Source organism: Gouania willdenowi, chromosome 6, assembly GCF_900634775.1.
Source record: "Gouania willdenowi chromosome 6, fGouWil2.1, whole genome shotgun sequence".
Classification (NCBI taxonomy): domain Eukaryota; kingdom Metazoa; phylum Chordata; class Actinopteri; order Blenniiformes; family Gobiesocidae; genus Gouania; species Gouania willdenowi.
The window spans coordinates 42,249,672-42,271,257 of record NC_041049.1 but is presented as its reverse complement, the minus strand read 5'-3'; the positions used below and the strand labels follow the sequence as shown (position 1 = coordinate 42,271,257).

Genomic DNA, 21,586 nt, shown 5'->3' with positions numbered 1-21,586 from the left:
AAGCTTAACGACCAAACTCATTACAGCAGCAGCAGTAGATCAGAGCTGCTCTAGGAGAACTAGAGTCACACTTATAGTAGGTCAGCGTACGGCTTTCTTTCTGTGTGCACAATGTCCCAATAGCACACTTGTAAACATAACTGATGTAGACTAAATAAGGATAAGTACACCTCGTCCTTGTCTCATCATTTATTGCTTTTGCACCTACTGAGTTCCCCCCAAAACTTTGACTCACTTGATTCGATGCGTTACTGAGTCATAAATAGGTCATGTGGTACAGGTTAGAGATCTAGTTAATGTGTTCTTTTTTTCCTTTTTTCACATTTTGACGAGTTGCAATGTGATCTTTTCAGAGCTAATTAATGAGAAAACATCTGGAAATAGATTTAAACAGATGTTGTCCTCGAGTCTTCACCTGCACTGAAACATCAAAGAGGTTCCAGTCACGCAACGCACAAAGCTAAAGGGTGAATCAATGATTGCAGTCTGAGAAAAGATGTTTAGAGAGAGAAAGGAGATGTCATTTAAGAGGAAAACTACAGTTAGAGATGCAATATGTCAGAGCAACACGGAAAAGGAAGAATATAACAACAATAACATGGAACTGCCTAAAAAATGAAATAAAACAAAGCAGCAACGGAAGAAGAGCAACATTTTTTACCAACGGCAGCAACTATATATATGTACAATATATAATAATATAAAATATATTAATATTTACTGATTAAACATAATAAAAGGTGTGTTGTGAATTTAAATATTGCCACTCTATAATATGTATTGTTTAAAATTCCATTGATGAAATTTGTGTAGTAGTGTATAATAATATGTTTATATTACTAGTTACTGAGATAAAAATGTAATATATTTGTATTACAATATTATTGTTTTGTTTTTTTGAAATGTACTTTGAGTTACTCACACTGATAGTGTTCAAATAACATCGGTCTAAGTTTTGTTTCAAATACTTCTGCTGTTTCAGGAGCAGAAAGCTCTTTTTTGTTATATTTCACTATAATGATCATCTTTTTTTCCTCAAATAATTGCAAACAGTGAGAAAACAAAACAACAATGCACTTAAATTAAATATGCATGTAACTTGGGTTCCTTTAATTGTAACTAGTAATATATTACCACTTTTCACTTTTGTAATGAGTTACACTACTTACTTCAAAAAGGAATATATTACTGTAATATATTTCAAAAATAACTAGTTACTCCCAACACTGATAATAAATAGGAAAATATTAATAGTATGTACATGTCATCTGTATGCATGTGTATGTATGTATTCTCAACTTTCGGGTGAGGACCTCATTTGAGGTCGCGAGACACTGGGAGGGGGTCGCCAGATGCCTTCAAGAAACTAATTTTTATTTTTATTTTTACATTTGGAGCCCATTTTTGCATATTTTTACCCTTTTTCTGAAACTACACCAAACTCGCCATATTTTAACCTATTTTTTTTATCACTTTTTCTTGCCATATTTTTGCTCTTTTAATGCATTTTAACTACTTTCAAGAACTTTTCAGCACTTATAAACCCTTTCCAATACTTTTCCACCTAATGTGACATATATTGACCCATTATTGTCACTTTTAACCTCTTTTCACCATATTTCATGCTTATATTTGCCAATTTAAACACTTTGATGATTTGTCATGCCCATTATTTGCCAGTTTAAACTAATTGTTCCTACTTTTTAAATGACATTACCCCCAAAAAGCTCTTCCTCTTATAGATGGCAATGTCTCCATGTTCTTCAATGTTCATGTCTGTGTTCAACCACCTTCAGGTACAGTGGGGGTCCCCGGTCTCTGGCACCTTTATTGTGGGGGTCGCAGGCTGAAAAGGTTGAGAACTACTGATCTAGAGAGCCTTGTTTTGTTTTTTTGTGATAAGGTATAGGTGTGTAAAAGCTTTTGCCTCAATCGACACCCTTTAAGCTGATTAGTTGGACAACTGAGTGTTGTTTTGTTCTGTTTTTTTTCTCAAGACTGCCGAAATAAATTGAAAATGTAAAAATAAAAATAAAAACCACGGGGAAAATGGGTCAGTTTAGAGTTGGATTCAGTTCAGACTGACATTAATAAAAGAAAATGTGGGTAAACTCACAAAGGCATCCATGAGCATGTGTTCCAGAGTCACCTCTAAGTCCTCAAGTCGAGTGGAAAGAGTCATTATTTTTGAGCCGTCACTTCCAAAAAAAATTAAAAACAGAAAAATCCAAAATTTCCTTTAAAGTTCTTCAAAAAAAAAAAATCAATAAAAATACTCGCACTCCAACATAAACGTCTCAGAAAGCCTCTCATTGCACATAATAGTTTCTCCACTATACACATTCAGTTATTATTAAGTTTGGCTCCAAGACAGTTTGGGTTCCAATAAGTTTCTCAAAGCTTGTGAGGGTCCCCGTCACACGCTCTCCATGAGAACCCAGTGAATACCGATGAGGATTTGTGACCCATAAGTGTCTGGCATTCTCCTCTCGATGAACACCCTGACACCTCCCTGGCAGAGGGAGGGTCAGATGAAGAGCAATTACAAAGTGATGAAGTCATGTGTCTCCGGTTTTAATATCTTTTCATCCAACATGTTTCCATTTTTTTTTCTACCTCCTTTTTGGCTTTTTCGGGTCTCTGTCTACAGTGGGTGTCTTTGTGTGTGGGTGGGGGTGGGGGGTGGGGGGGGTAGAGCCTGGGGCAGTCCATGCACAGTTCTGGGGGTCATGGGCCTCTCATCAATGGGCCTTTGTGGCTGCCTCATTAAGCCGTGGCCCTGGATGCTGAGACTCCCATAGCAATGGCAAACAACAAGGATGTGGACCAAAGTCTGGACTGGAAGCTTATGTAACAGTAGCAGGGGAGGGGAGGTGGGCGGGGTGGGTTCGCAGAAGATGAGAGGGGAGGAGAAGCAGAGGAGAGGAAGAGACGGGGGGAAGAAGGAGGATGTTGGAGGGACTTTGATAGAGAGAAGTTGTTTTTGTTTTTCTGCAAAGTACTTGAGGAATGTCTCACCATTCACGTCTGAACACAAAGGGCCAATCACTGAGAGACTGGACCAGCAAACAGGACATGAGTTCAATGCTTGTTTTAGAAATGTAAACATGACACTTGGTGACAGTTTCTAAGATTATTAGGCATGGCCTTTACATCACAAATGTACATTTTTATAATTTCATAAAGCCTATTTTTTCATTACCCCGAGGTATTAACAAGATACTTTGCCATTGTTAAAGAGTAACTAACCCCCAGGTTTTGAGGAAAGTCTGGCCAGCTGTGGGGTGTTTCGGATGGGCTACAAAACTGCCTCAGTGGGGGTTCCGGTACCTTTTCACCAACCAATCAGAAAGGGTTTGAAAAAACGTAATTTCTGCTACTTGTCTTCGGCTTGGTTACTGCTCCAGCAAATAGGTCATGGAAAATCTGATCCTAACCCTGAGCCTAATACAATATGTTATTTTGAAATACTGATCAAGACCGGACATTAAGTTACAATTCAGAAGCGAATAAGAAGGGGGTGTTTCTGCTTACAAACCAAAACGCCCCTTTTCGCTGCTGGTTGGATGATATGGTAGGTTTTGGTTGACCTGCCACTAGGACGGATCTTCAAATAATGCCTTGATTGTGGGCGGGGCTCCAAGAGTAGTTAAGACATGCCCATGTCTATACTATAAAATCTCCAAAGAACAATGTATATTATGCTAAGAGTGTAAGAAAAAATCGATTTGGCAATATATCACAATATTTCACCGTGCGATTATCGTATCGATCCAAAACATTTCCAAATCGATTTCTTAAATCGTGTATTTTAATAAAAAATAAATAAATAAAAAAAAACATTTAGTTGGTGTCAGTGAACCACATCATACCTTGTTAAACTACTTCACTTCTCAATGCATTTTAGCAGGATATATATATATATATATATATATATATATATATATATATATATATATATATATGACCTTATCAGAATCTGAATCTGTTGTAAAAGGAAAAGTTTAATTAAATTGTAATTTGACACTTTGATTGTTTTTGATATTTGTTCTTGAATTACAGTTAGTTACCATTTACTTGTTCTCGCAAGTTTAAAAAATGAAATAAATTGTATTTCACACCATTTTGTACTTGTAAAGGTAACATTTGTAATTATTGCAATACATCACAATATATTGTATTGTTTAGTATCAGAATATATCGGGATATATCACATCGTGACATGAAAATTGTATCGTCAGATTCATGGCAATGCACAGCCCTAATGCTAACTAGCTACTCAATACTCACTACAGCTCTCTAGTCACAATTCTCTCAATCCAACCTACTCCCACAGGGCCAAATTAGATGCTCTAAAGGGCTGGATTTGGCCCCCTGGCCTTCATTTTGACACATGTGCACTATTGGCTCTGACTTTGGTCGTTTGCTCATTTGTATTCTCATTCTTGCTCTTTGCCTGTTTCCACATCAAAGTCAGACTTCCATTGATTTTCCCTCTTTGACCTTCCATCGGTTTCGAAGTCTGTAATAACATGTGATTGCACAGACATCCCTTTGTGTCCACACGTACACGTGCACCATGCATGTGTGTTAAAGAAAGAAGCATCCATCAGTCCTCCCCAGGAACATTTCCTTGTCATCCTTAAGTCTCCCTGTCGCGATCAGGCAGTGCTAAGCCATTAATAACTCAGAAACACACCTCTAACTGTCATTTGCATATTTCTCATGTATAATAATAACCCCCCTAATATGACAGAGATGAACAGTATATGACCACTAAGACATGTGGAGTAGATAGCTGCTAAAGCATGAGTGTAAAAGTGATGAAGAAAGCTGCAGGTATCCGACCAGGAACAGCATTCATCATTAGTAAAAAGCTAAACCCCCCCACAGAGAGGTAGGACAGGACTAATGCCCCTCTGTGACTCCTCCTCAGCATCTCTGAGTGTCCCTGTGCGGAAGTAATCAGATAAAATATAAGATAAAATGCATATTCCAGCCAAAAAAAAAAGGCTCAATGGTCTCACAGTTAATAACACAAAATGAACAAATACTCAAATCAATACTAAACATTTGCCGTAAAGAATCATCACACAGGTGGATATTATTAAACATTTGAAATTATTTTGAGCGATTGGTACAGAACTGGATTGGGGCCAATTTTGGTAGAAAACATATTACTGGGCAAATCAAGAATTAAGTCAAAATATCGAGATTAAGGTTGAAATATTGAGAAAAAACTTGAAATGTGGAGATTAAAGTTGCAATTTCAAGTATAAAGTTGAGATGTCGAGAACAAAGTCGAAAAGTCGAGATGAAAGTCAAAATTTCAAAAATGAACTCAAAATACACTACTGTGATACAAGTCAAAGGTTTGCTAATAAAGTCAAATCTACAGAAGCTGACAAGGGCCAATTCACCGCATCACAACAAACAGCAGATCATGGCCGTGTATTAATGAATGGGTTGAACTATATTTCAAAGTTGGGTTTTATAACAAAGAGATTCTTTCTTTTTTAGCTCATAAACACGGTGTTGTAATCTCTTTAAAGACCTTGAAGAGATATTGACAAAAAACAGTGAAGTTTAGAAGAAGTGGAGCATTCAGCCCATGTGTGGCTATTGATGAGCTATGGAAATAGATTAAGGCCAGTTTGGATAGAGACCGTTGTCATATATGGTGAATTGGCCCTAGTCATCTTCCGTAGACTTGACTTTATTAGCAAACCTTTGACTTTTAAGCTACAGCAGCTTTAATTGATTTGAAATGATAGCCTACTGAACATTTCTTATTATTTTTCTCTTCTTTTCATCCTGCGTGCAGTGTGTGTTTAAATCGGATCAATCGTTGGTTTGAAACTGAGGTAAACGTGTGAATCGAACCCTCGCTGAGTATTTAAAGTTGGTGCCATTCAAATAGAGCATTGATTCCAGACATGTTGGTCAAGCCTCTTAGACACCTGTTTGTGTGTCACTGTCTAAAGGGTTTATTTGCCACTCATTACTACACACACACACACACATAAGCACTGGAGCTGCTAATGACAGCACTTACACTAGCTCAACTCACCTCCAATAGTAATATTGATTATTATGGTGCTGTTTTCTCTCTGCATCATTATTTTTTTCCCTTTGTAGTTATGCTGCTTTTCCTTATCTGGTTTATGTTTTTCTTTTCTAGCACTTTATCTTTATTCCTCTTTCATTTTAAAGTCATTTTTGATGCTTTAATTATCTTCCTCTGTCTCTCCTTCCATTTTTGCCTTTTTTTAACCTTTTTTCTGCAACTACACTAAGCTTGCCATATTTAAACCTATTTTCATCACTTTTCTAATGCGTTTTTGCTACATTATTCTAATTTCTGCCATTTGTACATCAAATTGCCTTTTCTGCACCTTTTTTTTTTTTTTTCTTTTAACATTTTCAAGACATTTTTTGGCACTTTTAAACCCTTCCACCATTTTTTCCACCTAATGTTGCACATGTTGACCCATTATTGTCACTTTTAACCTCTTTTCACCATATTTCATGCTTATTTTGTTTGCCAATTTAACCACATTCACAATGTTTCATGCCCATTATTTGCCAGTGTAAAGTAATTGTTGCGTTTTCTGCAACTTTTAAGTAGGGGTGTCCCGATCCAATATTCATATCGGATAACGGTCCAATATCAGCCAAAAAACGAATATCGGATTTTATCAGACAGCATCTAAAATCTCCAATATAAGCGCTCCGATAAGTTTTTGTTGTTTTTGTCCCCGTCCTCAGTTGTTCCCACCATAAACTGACAGTAAAGAATACTGTAACTGAAGTGAACTTCAATTGTTGACTATTGTTCTCTGAGTACCATCACTTGATCAAGCCTTTTCTAACATTCCACACTACAAAATAAGTAATGAAACTATGTATGATTCGTGCTGATATTGTATCGGATCAATAGCGGTATAGGCTGCAATATTGGTATAGTATCGGAAGTGAAAATGTTGTTTCGGGACATCCCTACTTTTAAGGCAATATTGACACTTTAAACCCTTTTTACCACTTTGCTGTCCATTTTTGTCCAGTCTAATTTGCAACTTTTAACTAATTTCTGTGGATTTTATAATCCAATTTTAACACCTTTACCCACCATTTTTGGTCACTTTTAACCAATTTTACTTCTGATTAAAACAAGGATTTCCATCTTAAAGATGACGATGTACTATGGCCCAAATAATACTACACTTTCTGGATAACAGCGGATATTATTCAGATAAATAAATAAATGTGGTTATCACAGATTCATAGAACAATGGACCATCATTTTGCTGACTTTATAGATGGTCCTGTCTCCACATGACTGTTCTTCAATGTTCATGTCTCTATTCAAACACCTTCAGGTACAGAGGGTGTCCCCGGTCTCTGGAACCTTTATTATGGGGGGCGAGGGGCTGAAAAGGTTGAGAACCACTGACTTAAGATTTGATACATTATTGTTCACTAAAAGTCACATTGCTTGTCCATTTAAAGTTGATAAAATGACAGAATGTGAATGATGTTTTCATGTGTCTGAGAGGCTCAGAGTCCACAGAGCTGGACACAAACGTATTTTAGATGCTATAGTTTGTATGAAGGCGCTAGACTGTGTTACGCTGCAGCATTTTCTGCCCCAGTAAATTCAGCCTATTTTACCCGAAGCCTCGGAGACTTCAGAGTTTTTAGACACAAGGATGCACACACGAGAATGATGCCATTTGCTGCAAAGGAAAACCCTGTTTCACTAACACCGATTAACCAATTAAAACACTTTAAGCAGGCGTGTTTGTCTGCCAGAGTCTGCATGCACAACTTTCAATGAACGACTCCAGCGTGCAAACAGAACACTCACGTCAACTTAGAATCAAGCTTCACACGTGAGTCCTAATCCCCAAAGTCCGCACACAGTCAGGGATCTGATTTGTAGCACTATGAGTGATACATTTTTAATGATACGTCTACATATTTAATCTTTACAGAGCAGATCATTGGGGGAAATGGGTTATACATGATTGTATTCCCGGTGGAAAACATTGGGAAAGATGGGCCGGCGTGTTTCTATGTGAGGGCATTAAAGTGCAATGCTTTCTAATGTTGTGAAGAAAATATTTCACGTCAATAATAAATAATAAACACAAAAATCTTTTAAACTAAATAAGTACATTCCCTTCAATAGTTTAGCTTCCCTTTTACTGGAAAAAATAATGAAAAAATGTATTTGAGTCCTCATGTCTTCAATGAAAACTAATTCAAAATCAGTTTGCATAATTAAAAAAAAAATCTCACAATTTAAATTGAATTGTGACTGAAAGCACATCACGTTATTGTCCAATATATGTCTTTAATATAATGACATTAACGGTTTTTGACATTACCTGAGATCAAAGTAAATTTGCTGAAAAAAGTTATCTAAATAAATGAAACATATTATTCAAAATGAGGACAAAAAACTATTGCGTAGAAATAAGATGGACTGACGTCCCAGTGTTTGCAGGTTTCTGACACATAAGGAACTGGAACAGATTTCCAATCAGTGAGGTTGGTCTCCAGTCTTTCTAGAAAAGACAAAGTGCTTCAAAATGTGATCTCAACAATGTTCTAGAGTGCGACAACACTACAGGAGCAGAATGATTTCAAACCAGACTAGAAGTATTGAAGAAAAGAGGGACGTTTTTCTGATTATTAATTTCTACAAGCATCGGTTTGTTGTTTGTCTATCCACTAAATTCAAAGAAAAAAGTTATTTATTGATCTCAAAAAGTCACCGCAATCAATCAAAAACCCACAAAAGTCAAAATGAGAATGAGGGTTCTACTTGTAAGAATCCACTCTTGAACTAACGTAATGTTTCCTGTATTTATTTACCGTCTCTGACACATCTGTCTGTGCAGGATGCAGCTGTGCTTACAGCTCCCGCTCAGTTGTGACAACACGTGTCTTTCTTCTGTTTTAATATACAATAAAATATTATGATCTCTGAGGAAAGGGAACCATCGTCTGCGTCAGGAATGTGTGTCAACAAATGCAAAAGTAGAGGGGGGTGGTGGGGGGGGGATGCACCTGTAAAACACAAGGCAGTCGCACACATGCACACGTCTGCATTTCCTCTTTTCATATCTAATGAGCTAACATGCTAACATGAACTAATAATTCAATAAAGTCATGCACACATCTGCATTTCCTCTTTTATTTAATGAGCTAACATGCTAACGTGAACTAATAATTCAGTGAAGTCATGCCCACACACCCACACACCTCTGACAGGTGCAGCAGCTTCCTGTGAGCTAACCAATGAATGGCTGGTGCTGGTCAGTGTCTTTGTTAACTGGGAGAGCCTCAGGGCTGCAGGGAGAGAGAGTTAGGGAGGGAGGGAGGGAGAGAAATATGAGAAGATCTCCTCACATTATTCCAGGCCTGTTTCTTTCTTTATTTATGTTACATTTCTTACAGAATAATGATGTCACTGTTTGGGGACGGATAGTAAAGTGGATCTAATCAGCAGATCCTGATTTAACCTGCAGCTTTGTCTGGAATAATGAATGTGATCGATGCAAGATAAAAAAAAAACAAATAAAAAAAAAAAAACGGGGAGCTCGTGATCAGGGTAGACAGACCCCCAGGGGCCAAAGCTATAGACCCGGCATTACCCCCAACACACACACACACACACACACACACACACACACACACCCACCCACCCACCCACCCACCCTCTTTGTCCTCGCTGTACCTCCATCTAATACAGTGAGCAGAAATATGGAAGAGTCTCCTGCTTTGATGTTTATTACTTTTTACTTTAATGTTGCATTGATGAATGTTAAGGAGATGAAGAAGAAAAATAAGAAAGAAGAAGAAGAAGGTGATTCCATAAGGTGGGGGTAGGGGTGTGGGGGATTCAATCTTCTCTATTGTCCTCTCCAGTAGACACTACAGCAGGTATTATGGGACAAACTCATAATTATTAATCAACCTCTGCCTTTAACATATATGCAACCCCCCACCCCTGTCACCTCTCTATCTTTAAGCCCCCACCCCCTTTCTGTAATTCTCTCTCTCTAATGATTTCACTTGTTTTCCTGCTTTCAGCCTCTCACCTTCTCATTGTCTCCTTCTGTGGACAGCAGGAGGAGCAGGTGGAGGTCATTAATTACTTACTACACACACACACACACACACACACACACACACCTCCACCTGGACCTCTCAATGTGTAATGTGTGCTTTAATGACGGATTAGAGGAGCTTTGTGCTTTAAGTGTTTCCACACTGGACTCACATAGTGCTGATAAAAGTCTTCACTTATTACTGCCATACATCACATATACAAAGACAAGCTGTGTCATATATTTTATGCAATATCATGAAGGTTTCTAATCGTCCTCATATGAAAACAATAAATAAAAACAAATGTAAAATAATTAGTTTCCAAAATTGTTACATAGACCATCAAAGCCACAATGTTTCAGTGACATCACACAGCGTCCTCTAGTGGTGAGAGAGTGAACCTCATTCAGAAAAATGATTGTTGTGGTGTGGTTTTCAACCTGCAAACTGCAAAATAAAGGTTCCAGAGACCAGGGACCCCCACAGTAGCTGTATGTGTGAACACAGACATGAACATTGAAGAACAGTCATGTGTAGACAGGGTCATCTATAAGGGGGAATAAAAGGGGAGAGATTTTTGGGGTCCATCCATGAAGTCAGTAAAATGATGGTCCAATGTTCTATGAATCTGTGATAACCACATTTATTTATTTATCTGAATAATATCCACTGTTATCCAGGAAGTTTATTATTATTTGGGCCATAGTTCAAAGATATCTTAAAGATGTAAATCTTTGTTTTAATCAGAAAAAAAATGGGCTAAAAGGGACCAAAAAAGGTGGAAAAGGTGGTGAAATGCAAATGGGATTTTAAAAAACACAGAAATTGGTTAAAAGTTGCAAATTAGAGTGGCTAAAAATCGACAGAAAAAAAGTGGCCGAAGTAGAGGGAGAGGGGATTGGAGTAATGTAATTTTAAAAAGTAGGAACAATTAGTTTAAAATGACAAATAATGGGTATGAAAAATTGGGAATGTGGTTAAATTGGCAAAAAAACAAACATGCAGTATGGTGAAAAGAGGTTAAAAGTGACAATAATGGGTCACCATATGTGACCTTAGGTGGGAAAATTGGTGCAAAGGATTTACAAGTGTTGAAAATGTTTTCAAAGTGGAAAAAATGTGCAAAAAAAGGAATTAAAATCTGATGGTGAAGTGGCCGAAAGGGGAGTAATGTCGCAAAAATGCATTAAAAAGAGCAAAAATATGGCAACAAAAAGTGATGAAAATGGGTTAAAATGTGGCAAGTTTGATGTAGTTTCAGAAAAAGGGAAAAATGTGCAAAAATTGGCTCAAATTGTTCAAATTTCAAATTGTCCTGACTGCAAGGTTGAGAACCCCTGCTTCAGATTTACACACACTTAGTGGATCAGAGGCAACAATGAACACATGCAGACAACGGAAAGCAGTGCAGACTCATGATCCTCCAAAATAAAGTTCCATCTCTGCGCAACAATAACACGTCTAAACCACAGCTGGTATTTACGCACACTGTACACTATCATTTCAAATGTGCCTGTGAAGATAATAACAACCGACTGCCACCTGCACTCACAGTTCGACCTGCAGAGCAGCATTCCCACTAAACACTGATTATGTCTGAATAAAGGAGTTGAAAAGGCACTTCCTCTGTTGTTGTTCATCCTTTGCAAAACGTTTTGACTCGTTTTGTCACGTCCTCACATGTTCTTTTGCTTTCAATGTCTTCTATTTAGTCGTTATAATTCATTCAGTTCATTGACAAAACACTCTTTGTATGTGCTGAATGTTTTGCAGCAAAGTCCATTAATAGCCAAATATACACCAGTGTAAACATATCATATTTCTTTCTCAATAAAACATCAAACCTCCCCAGACTTCTTGTGACTTATAAACACACACATATATTACCTTTAAATGGATCATCCACTGTTTTTTTTTTTTTGGCCTAAAATCTTAAATGTTAGAAGATCTATCCCTAAAAAAAAACATTATTATGCACCATATTTGTTTTGTGGCCTTTTAAAAATTGGACTATTTTATGGTTTTACAGCCTGTGTTCCTCCATCTTGAAATCCTGTAATTGATGATGTCACACGACCCCACTGCCTGTAAACATCCCATTGTTTTCTATTAGAGTGAAGTACTCAGCCAGATTTATAGAACATTTAGCAGCTTTTTCAGTCAAAATGACATGTGCTGCTTTTGGTTACTCTAAATCAGGGGAGTAAAACTCATTTTTGTTCAGGGGCCAAATAGGAAGTAGTTTGATCTTCAGTGGGCTGCAGATTTTAGGCAAGAAAATGAGCAAGTTTGCACTTTACACGGTGTATAAATGATACATAAAATATGTAAAGCAGCAAAGACATTCAGGCAAAAAATTGACAGATATCAGTCTCTGCAGGATTTTTTCTTTTAAATTTTATTAAATTTAGGGGAAATTATGTGAAAAAATTTGAGATTTCAAATCACTGTAGTTGTGATAAAAGTGTGGGAAAATTGTGATCCTCCAAATATTGTGGAGTTTCATTTAGTTTGTGTAATTAGAAGGGCTGAGATATCTACAACGGAATTATCTGGTAATTTAGACAATTTTTTCTGTCTTATCCGTCTTTTTAACTTTCTCCTGCAGGCCGAATTGGATGGTCTAAGGGGCCAGATTTGGCCCCTGGGCCTTTAGTTTGACACATGTGCTCTAAATAATCAGAAAAAGTTATGATGTTTACCAAAACAGTTTTTGACCCAAAAACAGTGCGCTGATACGCTCTGGTAGCTGAAGTTAGCAAGTAATCACAAACTGTTGAAGGACTCCCACCCAAAAGGACTTCTATTCTCAGGGTTTGTGTGTCTTAAACAGTCTGTGATTATTCGCTAACTTCAGCCACCAGAGCGTGTCAGCGCACTGTTTAAGGTAGAGTAAAGTTCTCTTAGGAAAGCTCTTCTTCTCTGCTTCATTGTCTACTACCAAACCACAGAGTAGGAACTGTCGCCCCCTGTGGTCACAGATTTTCTCCGGTCCCAACAGTCTTTATTTTTTTTGGTAAACAAAAGAGGTTTACATGGGCATCGTTAACATTTCCTGTCATTCTTAGAACAACCAAAAGCAGCACAAGTTGTCATTTTCACTGAAAAAAATGCTAAATGATCTAAAAAACCAGGCTGAATGCTTCACTCCAATAGAAAACAATAGGATTTTTACAGGCAGTGAGGCCATGTGACATCATCAATCACATGATTTCAAGATGGTGGAACACAAGGTCTAAAACTGTAAAGTAGTCCCATTTTTAAAAGTTGATAAAATTAATATGGTGCATATTAATGTGTTTTGTTAGGCATAGATCTTCTAATAAGTACATTTCAAAGGTTTTAGGCCATATTTGTATAAACAGTGGAGGATCCCTTTAAAATTCTCCCATATACAAACACCTCTAGACATGTAATAATGGCTCTAACTGCAAAGGCAGATGTTCACATCTGTTCAGAATAACCCACATGTGCACGTGCAGACACAAAGTACACACAGGGGTGAATTATAAATGTGACACGTGTCATATTTAATTGTTCTAACAAGCTATAATGAGAGCACGGAGGGTCAGCGAGACACTTAGGATGATGTAAGTATTCCTGGGAGGATTGACACACGTCAAATCTGGCAACCCTGGCATAGAATTTGGGTTTAATTTAGCGTAATAGCAGCTGTCTACACACACACAGAGAAAGGGATGATAATAATGGGGTACCTGGCAAGGGAAAAGAAGACCGTGTCATCCATTCATCTATTCATCCTTCCATCCATCCATCCAACAGGCCCAGGGCTGAGCATATGGCTCATTTGTCTGAGGCGGCACATTCACATTATGAAGAATGTAAATTAGTCAATAAGCTTGCATGTGTTTGCATATGTGCACATCAGTAGAAAATCACTCAAACTGTAAGTCATGAAGTTGTCATTAGTGTACTAAAGAATAAAAAGAGGTAATGTGAAACTGTAATAGGATTTTAGTTTTTATGCACAGATATTCTTTGAAATAAAAATGCTCTGAAAGGTTATTTGTCTCAAGAATGTAATATTTAACCTTGATCAACAGGATTTAACAGGATTTCTACACAAAGGTGGAAAAAAAGGTGTTTGACATAGTCCACATTAAAGATAAATCTGGTAATGAATCTACCAAACAGCACCTTCACCTGAAAGACTTTTTCCTGGTGCGAAAACTACAAAAAAGACAACTATCTGTAATATCTTCATTTATATGGGCTGGCAGACATCTGTGAGCTGCTACAGAGGAGCAGAACGTGTGGTGGGCTTGGCCTACCAAACCTTCTTCTCTACTACTGGCCACCAAAGCACACATCATGCATTGGTGCACCTTGCCTCAGGGAAATTGAAGCGGACTCATGTTCCACCTCTTCATTGCAAGCTCTGGTATGTACGTAGTCCTCGGCCACCAACTCCCTCCCAATTCTCAACTAATCCTGTTGTCAATGCAACTTTGAAAATCTGGGCCCAGATCAGACGCCATTGTGGGTGGTTCTCTTGTCGCACGTAGAAAGATCCTCCTTCTTTGGAAGGCCCCTTTGCCTCCCTCGTTTAAATCTTGGCTGAGGGATATCATGTCTCTTCGCAAACTGGAAAAAAAATACAATTTACATGGAGAAGGTCTTCCAACAAATTTGACTCAACTTGGACCGCTGATTGACTATGTGAATGGATTTCCAGCCACAATGGCCACGTTTACATGGGAGATGTAATTCCTCTTTAAAGCGAAATAAAAGTGAATTCCTCTACACGCACGAACCTCGGTAAACACGGTAAATGGAACAGGCTTCACTGGATGGCTGGCACTAGAACCCGGAGGCGGAGTAAATGCATCCCCGTACAGCATTCACAAACTGTAATATCATCAGTTAATCATTTTACCTGTTGTTAGAGCTACTGTCTTTACCAGGGAGCAAATATTTATTCCTGGTGATTGTTTTCTAGACCTTTACTGACCTTTTTTTTTTTAATTTACCAGTGATTAGCTCCTATCTCCTTCTGCTCCGCGGTCCAAACTGTGTTATTGTCGAGCTGCTGCTTCAAAACTACAATCAAAATAAAGGTGAAAACAGTTCTCATGTGTGGTCGTCTGTGTTATAGCCGACAATAAAAGGTTTGTTGTGTGTTTTCCTGATAGACGTGATACGTCACGCTCCCCCTGTCCAATCAGAGCCTTCCCAACTCCCAGACCTAAAGTGGAATTATCTAAAGTGGAATAAACCCGTTTTCCATGTTTCCTGTTTGGGAATGACCTTTTCCATGTAAACACGAAGCAGAATACTTTAATTCTGAATGATTTAATTTGGAATAAACAATTCCGAATTAAAATCATGTAACCGCGGCCAATGTTTTCCGGGGAGACATCGTAGTGTTACTGTTTTTCCGCCTGTTTGCCACACGGCCACACTGAGATTCCCTCTGCTAGCAAGTTGAATGTAGACGTGAGCAAGAAGTATGTAGTTCACTTTTTGTTTTTGACTGAGAGAACTGGGGTGTTTTTGGGAGAAATTGATACATTTTCAGAATATACATCTCTATGTTGCCCATTCATGTATTATATTCTATTGTTCACTATAATGCACATTTGTATTGTATACTTTTGGAGTCATTTTATGTATTTTTGTTGTCATTTATATATTTTTCAATTATTTACCTGTGTGTTTTTGTGTATTTTTCTCGTCAAATTTGTGGAGTTGTCTATAACTTCAATGTTTTAACAAGTCATTTTGTGTATTTTTGCAGTTTTTTGTGTATTTTTCTGCCATTTTGTGTATTTTTCAAATGCATTCACTTTGGGTCAGCAGCTGCCCGTGTCTGCCTCAGAGCGTCTGTGCAGGTCATAAGTGGGAGTTGTTGCTGGTGTACAATCACCACAACCATTAAGTGTTTGCTTGGAACATACTAAAATGATGTCCAGGGGACCTGACTGTGCCTTTCCCTTTTTTCTGTATAAATAACACCCCCGCTTAGCTTCCCCCATTCCAGGTCTCAGTCAACCAATAAAATCAGAGAAAACCTAGATCTAACTACTGCCAGCATCTCTGTGCTCATGTAAAGAGGTCACAGGTCAGAGCCCATGGGAGGATGTGGGGGGATGAAGGTGGAATGGCCCGAAAGAGGAGAGTGACGACGATGGCTCAGGTGACAAACAATGGAATAAAGCCTGAGTGCAATATGAGTGAAGCAGATAAGAATGGGTAATGAGGTGAAAGGAGTCATCTTTGTGTATTTATGTTGTTTTGTATATTTTTCAATTATTTACCTGTATTTATGTGTGTCTTTGTTGTCCATTTTGTGTATTTATCTGTAATTCTGTACATGTATGAGTCATTTTGTGTATTTTTTGCTGTTCTATGTGTACTTTTTTGCAATTTTCACTGCATCATTTTGTGTATTTTTGCCGTTTTTGCTGTATTTTGTGTACGTTTCTGCTATTTTGTGTGTTGTTGGAGTCACATTTGTGTATTTATGTTGTCATTTTGTATAATTTTCATTTATTTAGCTGTATTCATGTGTTTATGTTGTTTATTTTGTGTATTTTGCATTTTTATGTGTTGTTGGAGTCACATTTGTGTATTTATGTTGTCATTTTGTATGTTGTTCAATAATTTACCCGTATTCATTTGTGGTGTCCAATTTGTGTATTTGTATGTCATTTTTTATGTGTATGAGTCATTGTGTGTATTCCTGTAGATTTCTGTGTATTTTTTCAGTTTCATGTGTACTCTTCTGCACTTTTGTGTGTTTTTGTAGTCACTTTATGTGGATTTGTTGTTGTTTTGTGTGTTTTTAGAGTAATTTTGTGTATTCATATTGTCATTTTGTAAATTTCTCAATTATTTACCTGTGTACATGTGTAATTTTGTGTATTTCTGTTATCCATTTTGTTTATTTATAATTTTGTATGAGTAAATATGTGTATTTTTCTGGCTTTTTGTGCGTTTTTGCAGTCATTTTGTGTGGTTTTGTTGTTGAAGGGAAAAACTTGTATATTTTTGCATGCATAAGATCTGCTGATGAAGTGATGTATGATACCTGTTTAATGCAGGGTCGCCCTTTGTAGCAGAGGTGACACGACTAATCCTCTGCTCGTTTATCACACGTTTCTCTGTGTTTTTGTGTGTGCGTGCCATGGCGATAACGTCCCAATATGGAAAAATCCATCTTTGTAAATGTCAATGAGTTTCAGTGAAAGCTCTGAGCTATAAGGAGGAACCTCCTCCTCGGACGGAACCGTTGCATATACGATTACCCAGATAGTCAGAAGGGAAACATAATGGCTTCAGGTGCTTCAATTTAAAGTGCATGTACAAACACTGACATTAAAACATTCTCTGTGTTATTCCCAAAACAACATGTTCTACCTAATGATACACACATTTGTGCAATTCCATGTGTCTGCTTCAGAAATTGCTTTTCTTCATGGACACGATCACAAATTGCTTGTGGACTGATCGCAGCGAGCCAACCAAGTGGAAAATCTGCTCTTTGTGTTTCCATGACAACGCCTAACATTAAGTGAATGGTTGGATTTGCGTCTAGGATGGGGAAATCGTGCCGTGATTGATCTCATCGTTATGACCTCTTCTTCACGACAAGAGCACATCTGACACGGTTGACACAGCAGGGCGTGCTCACACACACACACACACACACACACACACACACACACACACACACACACACACACACACACACACACACACACACACACACACACACACACACACACACACTGTAAGGGAATGGCTTCAAACAGGGAGCAGTGGGAGTCTCTCTCACTTCACTGATTTCTTCTGAAAGCATCAGTTCAGCTTCTCTTTAGATGGAGAGGATTAAATCAGACGAACAGCGTATTTCATATTTAGGACATTTTTCTGAGATGGGTCGAACAAAATACGATTTATTTTGTCTATAATGTGCTTTTCTGAACTATTTCCTTCCCTGTTGCCTACATTTACATGATTATTCAAAAAAAAAATAAAAAATGAAAAGGACATTTATTTTCCTCAATGGAGCAAATTGGCAAAGTCTACCTACTAACCTGTGTGTGTGTGTGTGTGTGTGTGTGTGTGTGTGTGTGTGTGTGTGTGTGTGTGTGTGTATTAGAATATTGTAAAAAAATAAAATAAAATAAAAACCCTTACAGTTGTGCCTTTTATTCCAATTTTTCTACATTTCTAAAGCTAGATTGTTAGGTTTTGGGACAAAGACGTGGCTCTGTTCTCGTTCCTAAACCCTCGCGAACTGAAACGAGGAATGAGTAATAAAATATATTTTTTAAATTGGGGAGTTGGGTCCTGTAATAAATATTGTATAAAATATTTGGATGAGTATTAGGCAAAAAAGGAAGTAGACAAACTGCTTTTCCAAAAGAAAATGCATAAACTGAACCCCTTAGAGTCAGTATAATCCCATTATTACTCCTTGGAGTAAGTATAATCCCTCCGAGACAGAATTCCCCCTCGGAGTCAGTATAACCCAGTGGAGTCAGAATTACCCCTTGAAGTCAGTATTACCCCTCGGACTCAAAATTACACGGTTTCCTCACCTGCTGTGGGGAATTCACTAAGATTGCAGCAATGATTAGCACACATGCAGAACTGGTGCAGACCGCTCCATTTTAATGGATTGTTTTTCTCGTTTAATGTGGAGACGTGTGATCTGTTGACACCATTGATCTGAGTTAATGTAGCAACAGAGTCTGTCAATCAGTCGATCAGCACCATTTGAAGATGATCTACTGAGCATCATCCAGCAGGTCTGAGCTCCTGAGTAGCACTGTGTCACCACACTCTCATATGCCTCCATCACTGCGTAAATTACGCAGCTGATCAGCTGATTCTGGCCTGATGCTCCTTTCATCAACGCACCACAAGAGTTTGACGGTGAAAACCTCACACACACGTTCAGTGACTGTTAATATTGACTGTTGTTTTATTTGAATTATTTTCTTATACTAGAAATGTTAACTGGAGCCTTTTTTTTGCACCTGCTTCTCAGTCGTACTATTTTCCGGTGCTAAAATCACCACAAACAGTTCCTGGTTTGATGAATTGGATTGCGCACAAACTTTTATTTATTTGCATGTCCTCCTCCCAGATTTTTGCTCCCCTTGTGAGATCCGCCTACTATACATATTCATCAGAGGGAAACGCACTAAATGGATTGAGGGTGCATTGCGTCAGGCAGCAGCAGTGCACTCCTGCTTCCCTAGGGTTTATACCCCTTATTAGCGCATGGAGTGATGTTTGCACACATTTTAATACCCCTAAACCTTTAGTGAATCCGCCTCTGAGTCCGAATTCCCCCTCCCTGACAGAATTCCAGTCAGTATAACCCTCGGAATCAGTATGAAGTCACTGTTCCAATAGGTTTTGAAAAGGTTTTTTTTTTTATTTACTTTTGCCAATTAATCAATTACTGTCAAACTCACAAACAGCAGAACAAAACACATAATTGTCCTGAGTTTTCTAGACGATTCCCAAAAGTTTATGGAATAATAATCAGTAAAGTACATGGAAAACATCAACAAATAGGTGAGAAATAGCTTCATTGAGGTAGTTCCACTGGTAGTTGTTGGGTGTAATGTTTAATTGGGGTTGAATGCACACACACACACACGCACGCACGCACGCACGCATGCACAAAATGTCAACAGAAATACATAAAATTAATAAAAAAAGAATCAAAATTACAATAAAATGCACAAAATCACAAGAAAAACACACAAAATGTCAACAAAAGTCTACAAAATGACTCCAAAAACATTCAAAAACAGAACAAAAATATAGAAAATGTCAAAAATCTACAAAATGAATAAAAAAGATACAAAATGACAATAAAATACACAAAATGAGGACCAAAATACATCAAATTACTCCAGAAACATTCAAAGTTATAATAAAATACACAAAATGTCAACAAAAATCTAGAAAATTAATAAAAAAAAGATTAAAAATTGCAATGAACATAATCACACACACCCTGGTATAGTACTGTATATGTATGTGTATTAAAGTGTCTCAGGGCAGAACTTGTTCTCAAGAGGAAGGTTCTAATGAGGCTCACGGTCCCTGTCCTACTGACCCACATTCATTCATTAGGCACCACTGGGATTTATTACACCAGTCCCAACTTTGTGGAAACCATCAGAAGAGAATCTTCATCTCTTTTATCCTTATAAAAATCTGGAAACTGAATTTTGAAAGTAAACTAATGATGTTCACTAACAAACTTCGTGTGAGATGTGATTGTAGAGCAGACTTTATAGAATAAAAGACAATAAAGTTTCTAGAAAAACAGACAAGAATTCCCCCTCGGAATTCTTGTGCCTACTTCTTTTTCTTACTGCGTGCGCTGCTTATTTGTGACAGCGTGTATTCTTTTTTTGTGTTGTCTAACTGCACAAGAGCAGCACAGCTCAGTGATGCCGACTGTTATTTAGTTTTCCTGCTTCAGTGCCCATTACTGTCACATTAAATAAAGAAACAAAGAGATACATAGGGCAGGGAGGAAAAACTACTTTGGTGGAGGAAAGTAAATAAAATAGAGCTCTGAGGGGAAGATGTTTGGCAGAGATAAAAGCTCCCCAAACAGTTTCTGCTCTATTTTAAGGAGCTTCTAATGGGAAATGGAACAGCTTTAGTTTCTATAGGTCACTGTTTATTTTTTAGTTTTTTGCCAAACAACGTTTGGTTCTGTGCCTTTTGCCCAGACATGGGCAACTAGCGGCACGGGGGCCACATGCGGCCCTCTGACTATTTTTGTGCAGCTTCCGCACAAAACGACTCAACATTTACACACAATGAATCCAAAAAACAAAAAATATTTACAGCAAAATACACAAAAAAGCAACGAAAATGCACAAAATGACTCTAAAAACTTTAAGAATTACAATAGAATACGAAATCAAAACAAAAACACACAAAATGTCAAAAAAAAATCTACAAAATGGATACAAAACATTCAAAATTACAATAAAATACACATAACATCAAAAAATCTACAAAATGAATAAATTTTTTATTTTTTTTAATTACAATAAAATGCACAAAACGTCAACAAAAATCTACAAAAAATGACTCAACATTCAAAATTGCAATAATATATATATATATTAACTCATAATACACAAACAACTGCAAAACACGCAAATATGCCAGAAAAGTAAACAAGATGACATCAAAAACACAACAAAACAACAACAAAAACACACAATCCCTTGGTTGTTTTCTGTATTAATGCTCAGATAGCTTATTATTCTAAACGCTGATATGAATGTGGATAAATTGGCCCTGGGATCAGACGATCACACTTTTGTGGCCCCTGCATTGGTCTGTCCTCTCATTAGGACGACTCTCACAAAATCACATTACACTCAGCAAACGTTGACAATGTGTTTGTGCTGATTTATCATTCTGTGAATCATATCAAGCTGTTGAAGTGACG

At 37.5% G+C, this 21,586-nt stretch overlaps 1 protein-coding gene across 6 annotated transcripts in view; it reads right to left on the bottom strand.

Annotated features, from left to right (window-relative positions):
- Positions 1 to 21,586, bottom strand: part of frmd4a (FERM domain containing 4A) — a 187,244-nt gene that overhangs the window by 111,159 nt on the left and 54,499 nt on the right. The window contains exon 1 of one of the 6 annotated variants that reach the window (XM_028451674.1): positions 2,117 to 2,239. The exons of the other annotated variants lie outside the window; for them this stretch is intronic. Coding sequence (XP_028307475.1) covers positions 2,117 to 2,182 — 66 coding nt within the window. The 5' untranslated portion in view covers positions 2,183 to 2,239. Of the gene's footprint in view, positions 1 to 2,116; positions 2,240 to 21,586 lie in introns of those variants that run through there. 6 annotated transcript variants of the gene reach the window in all.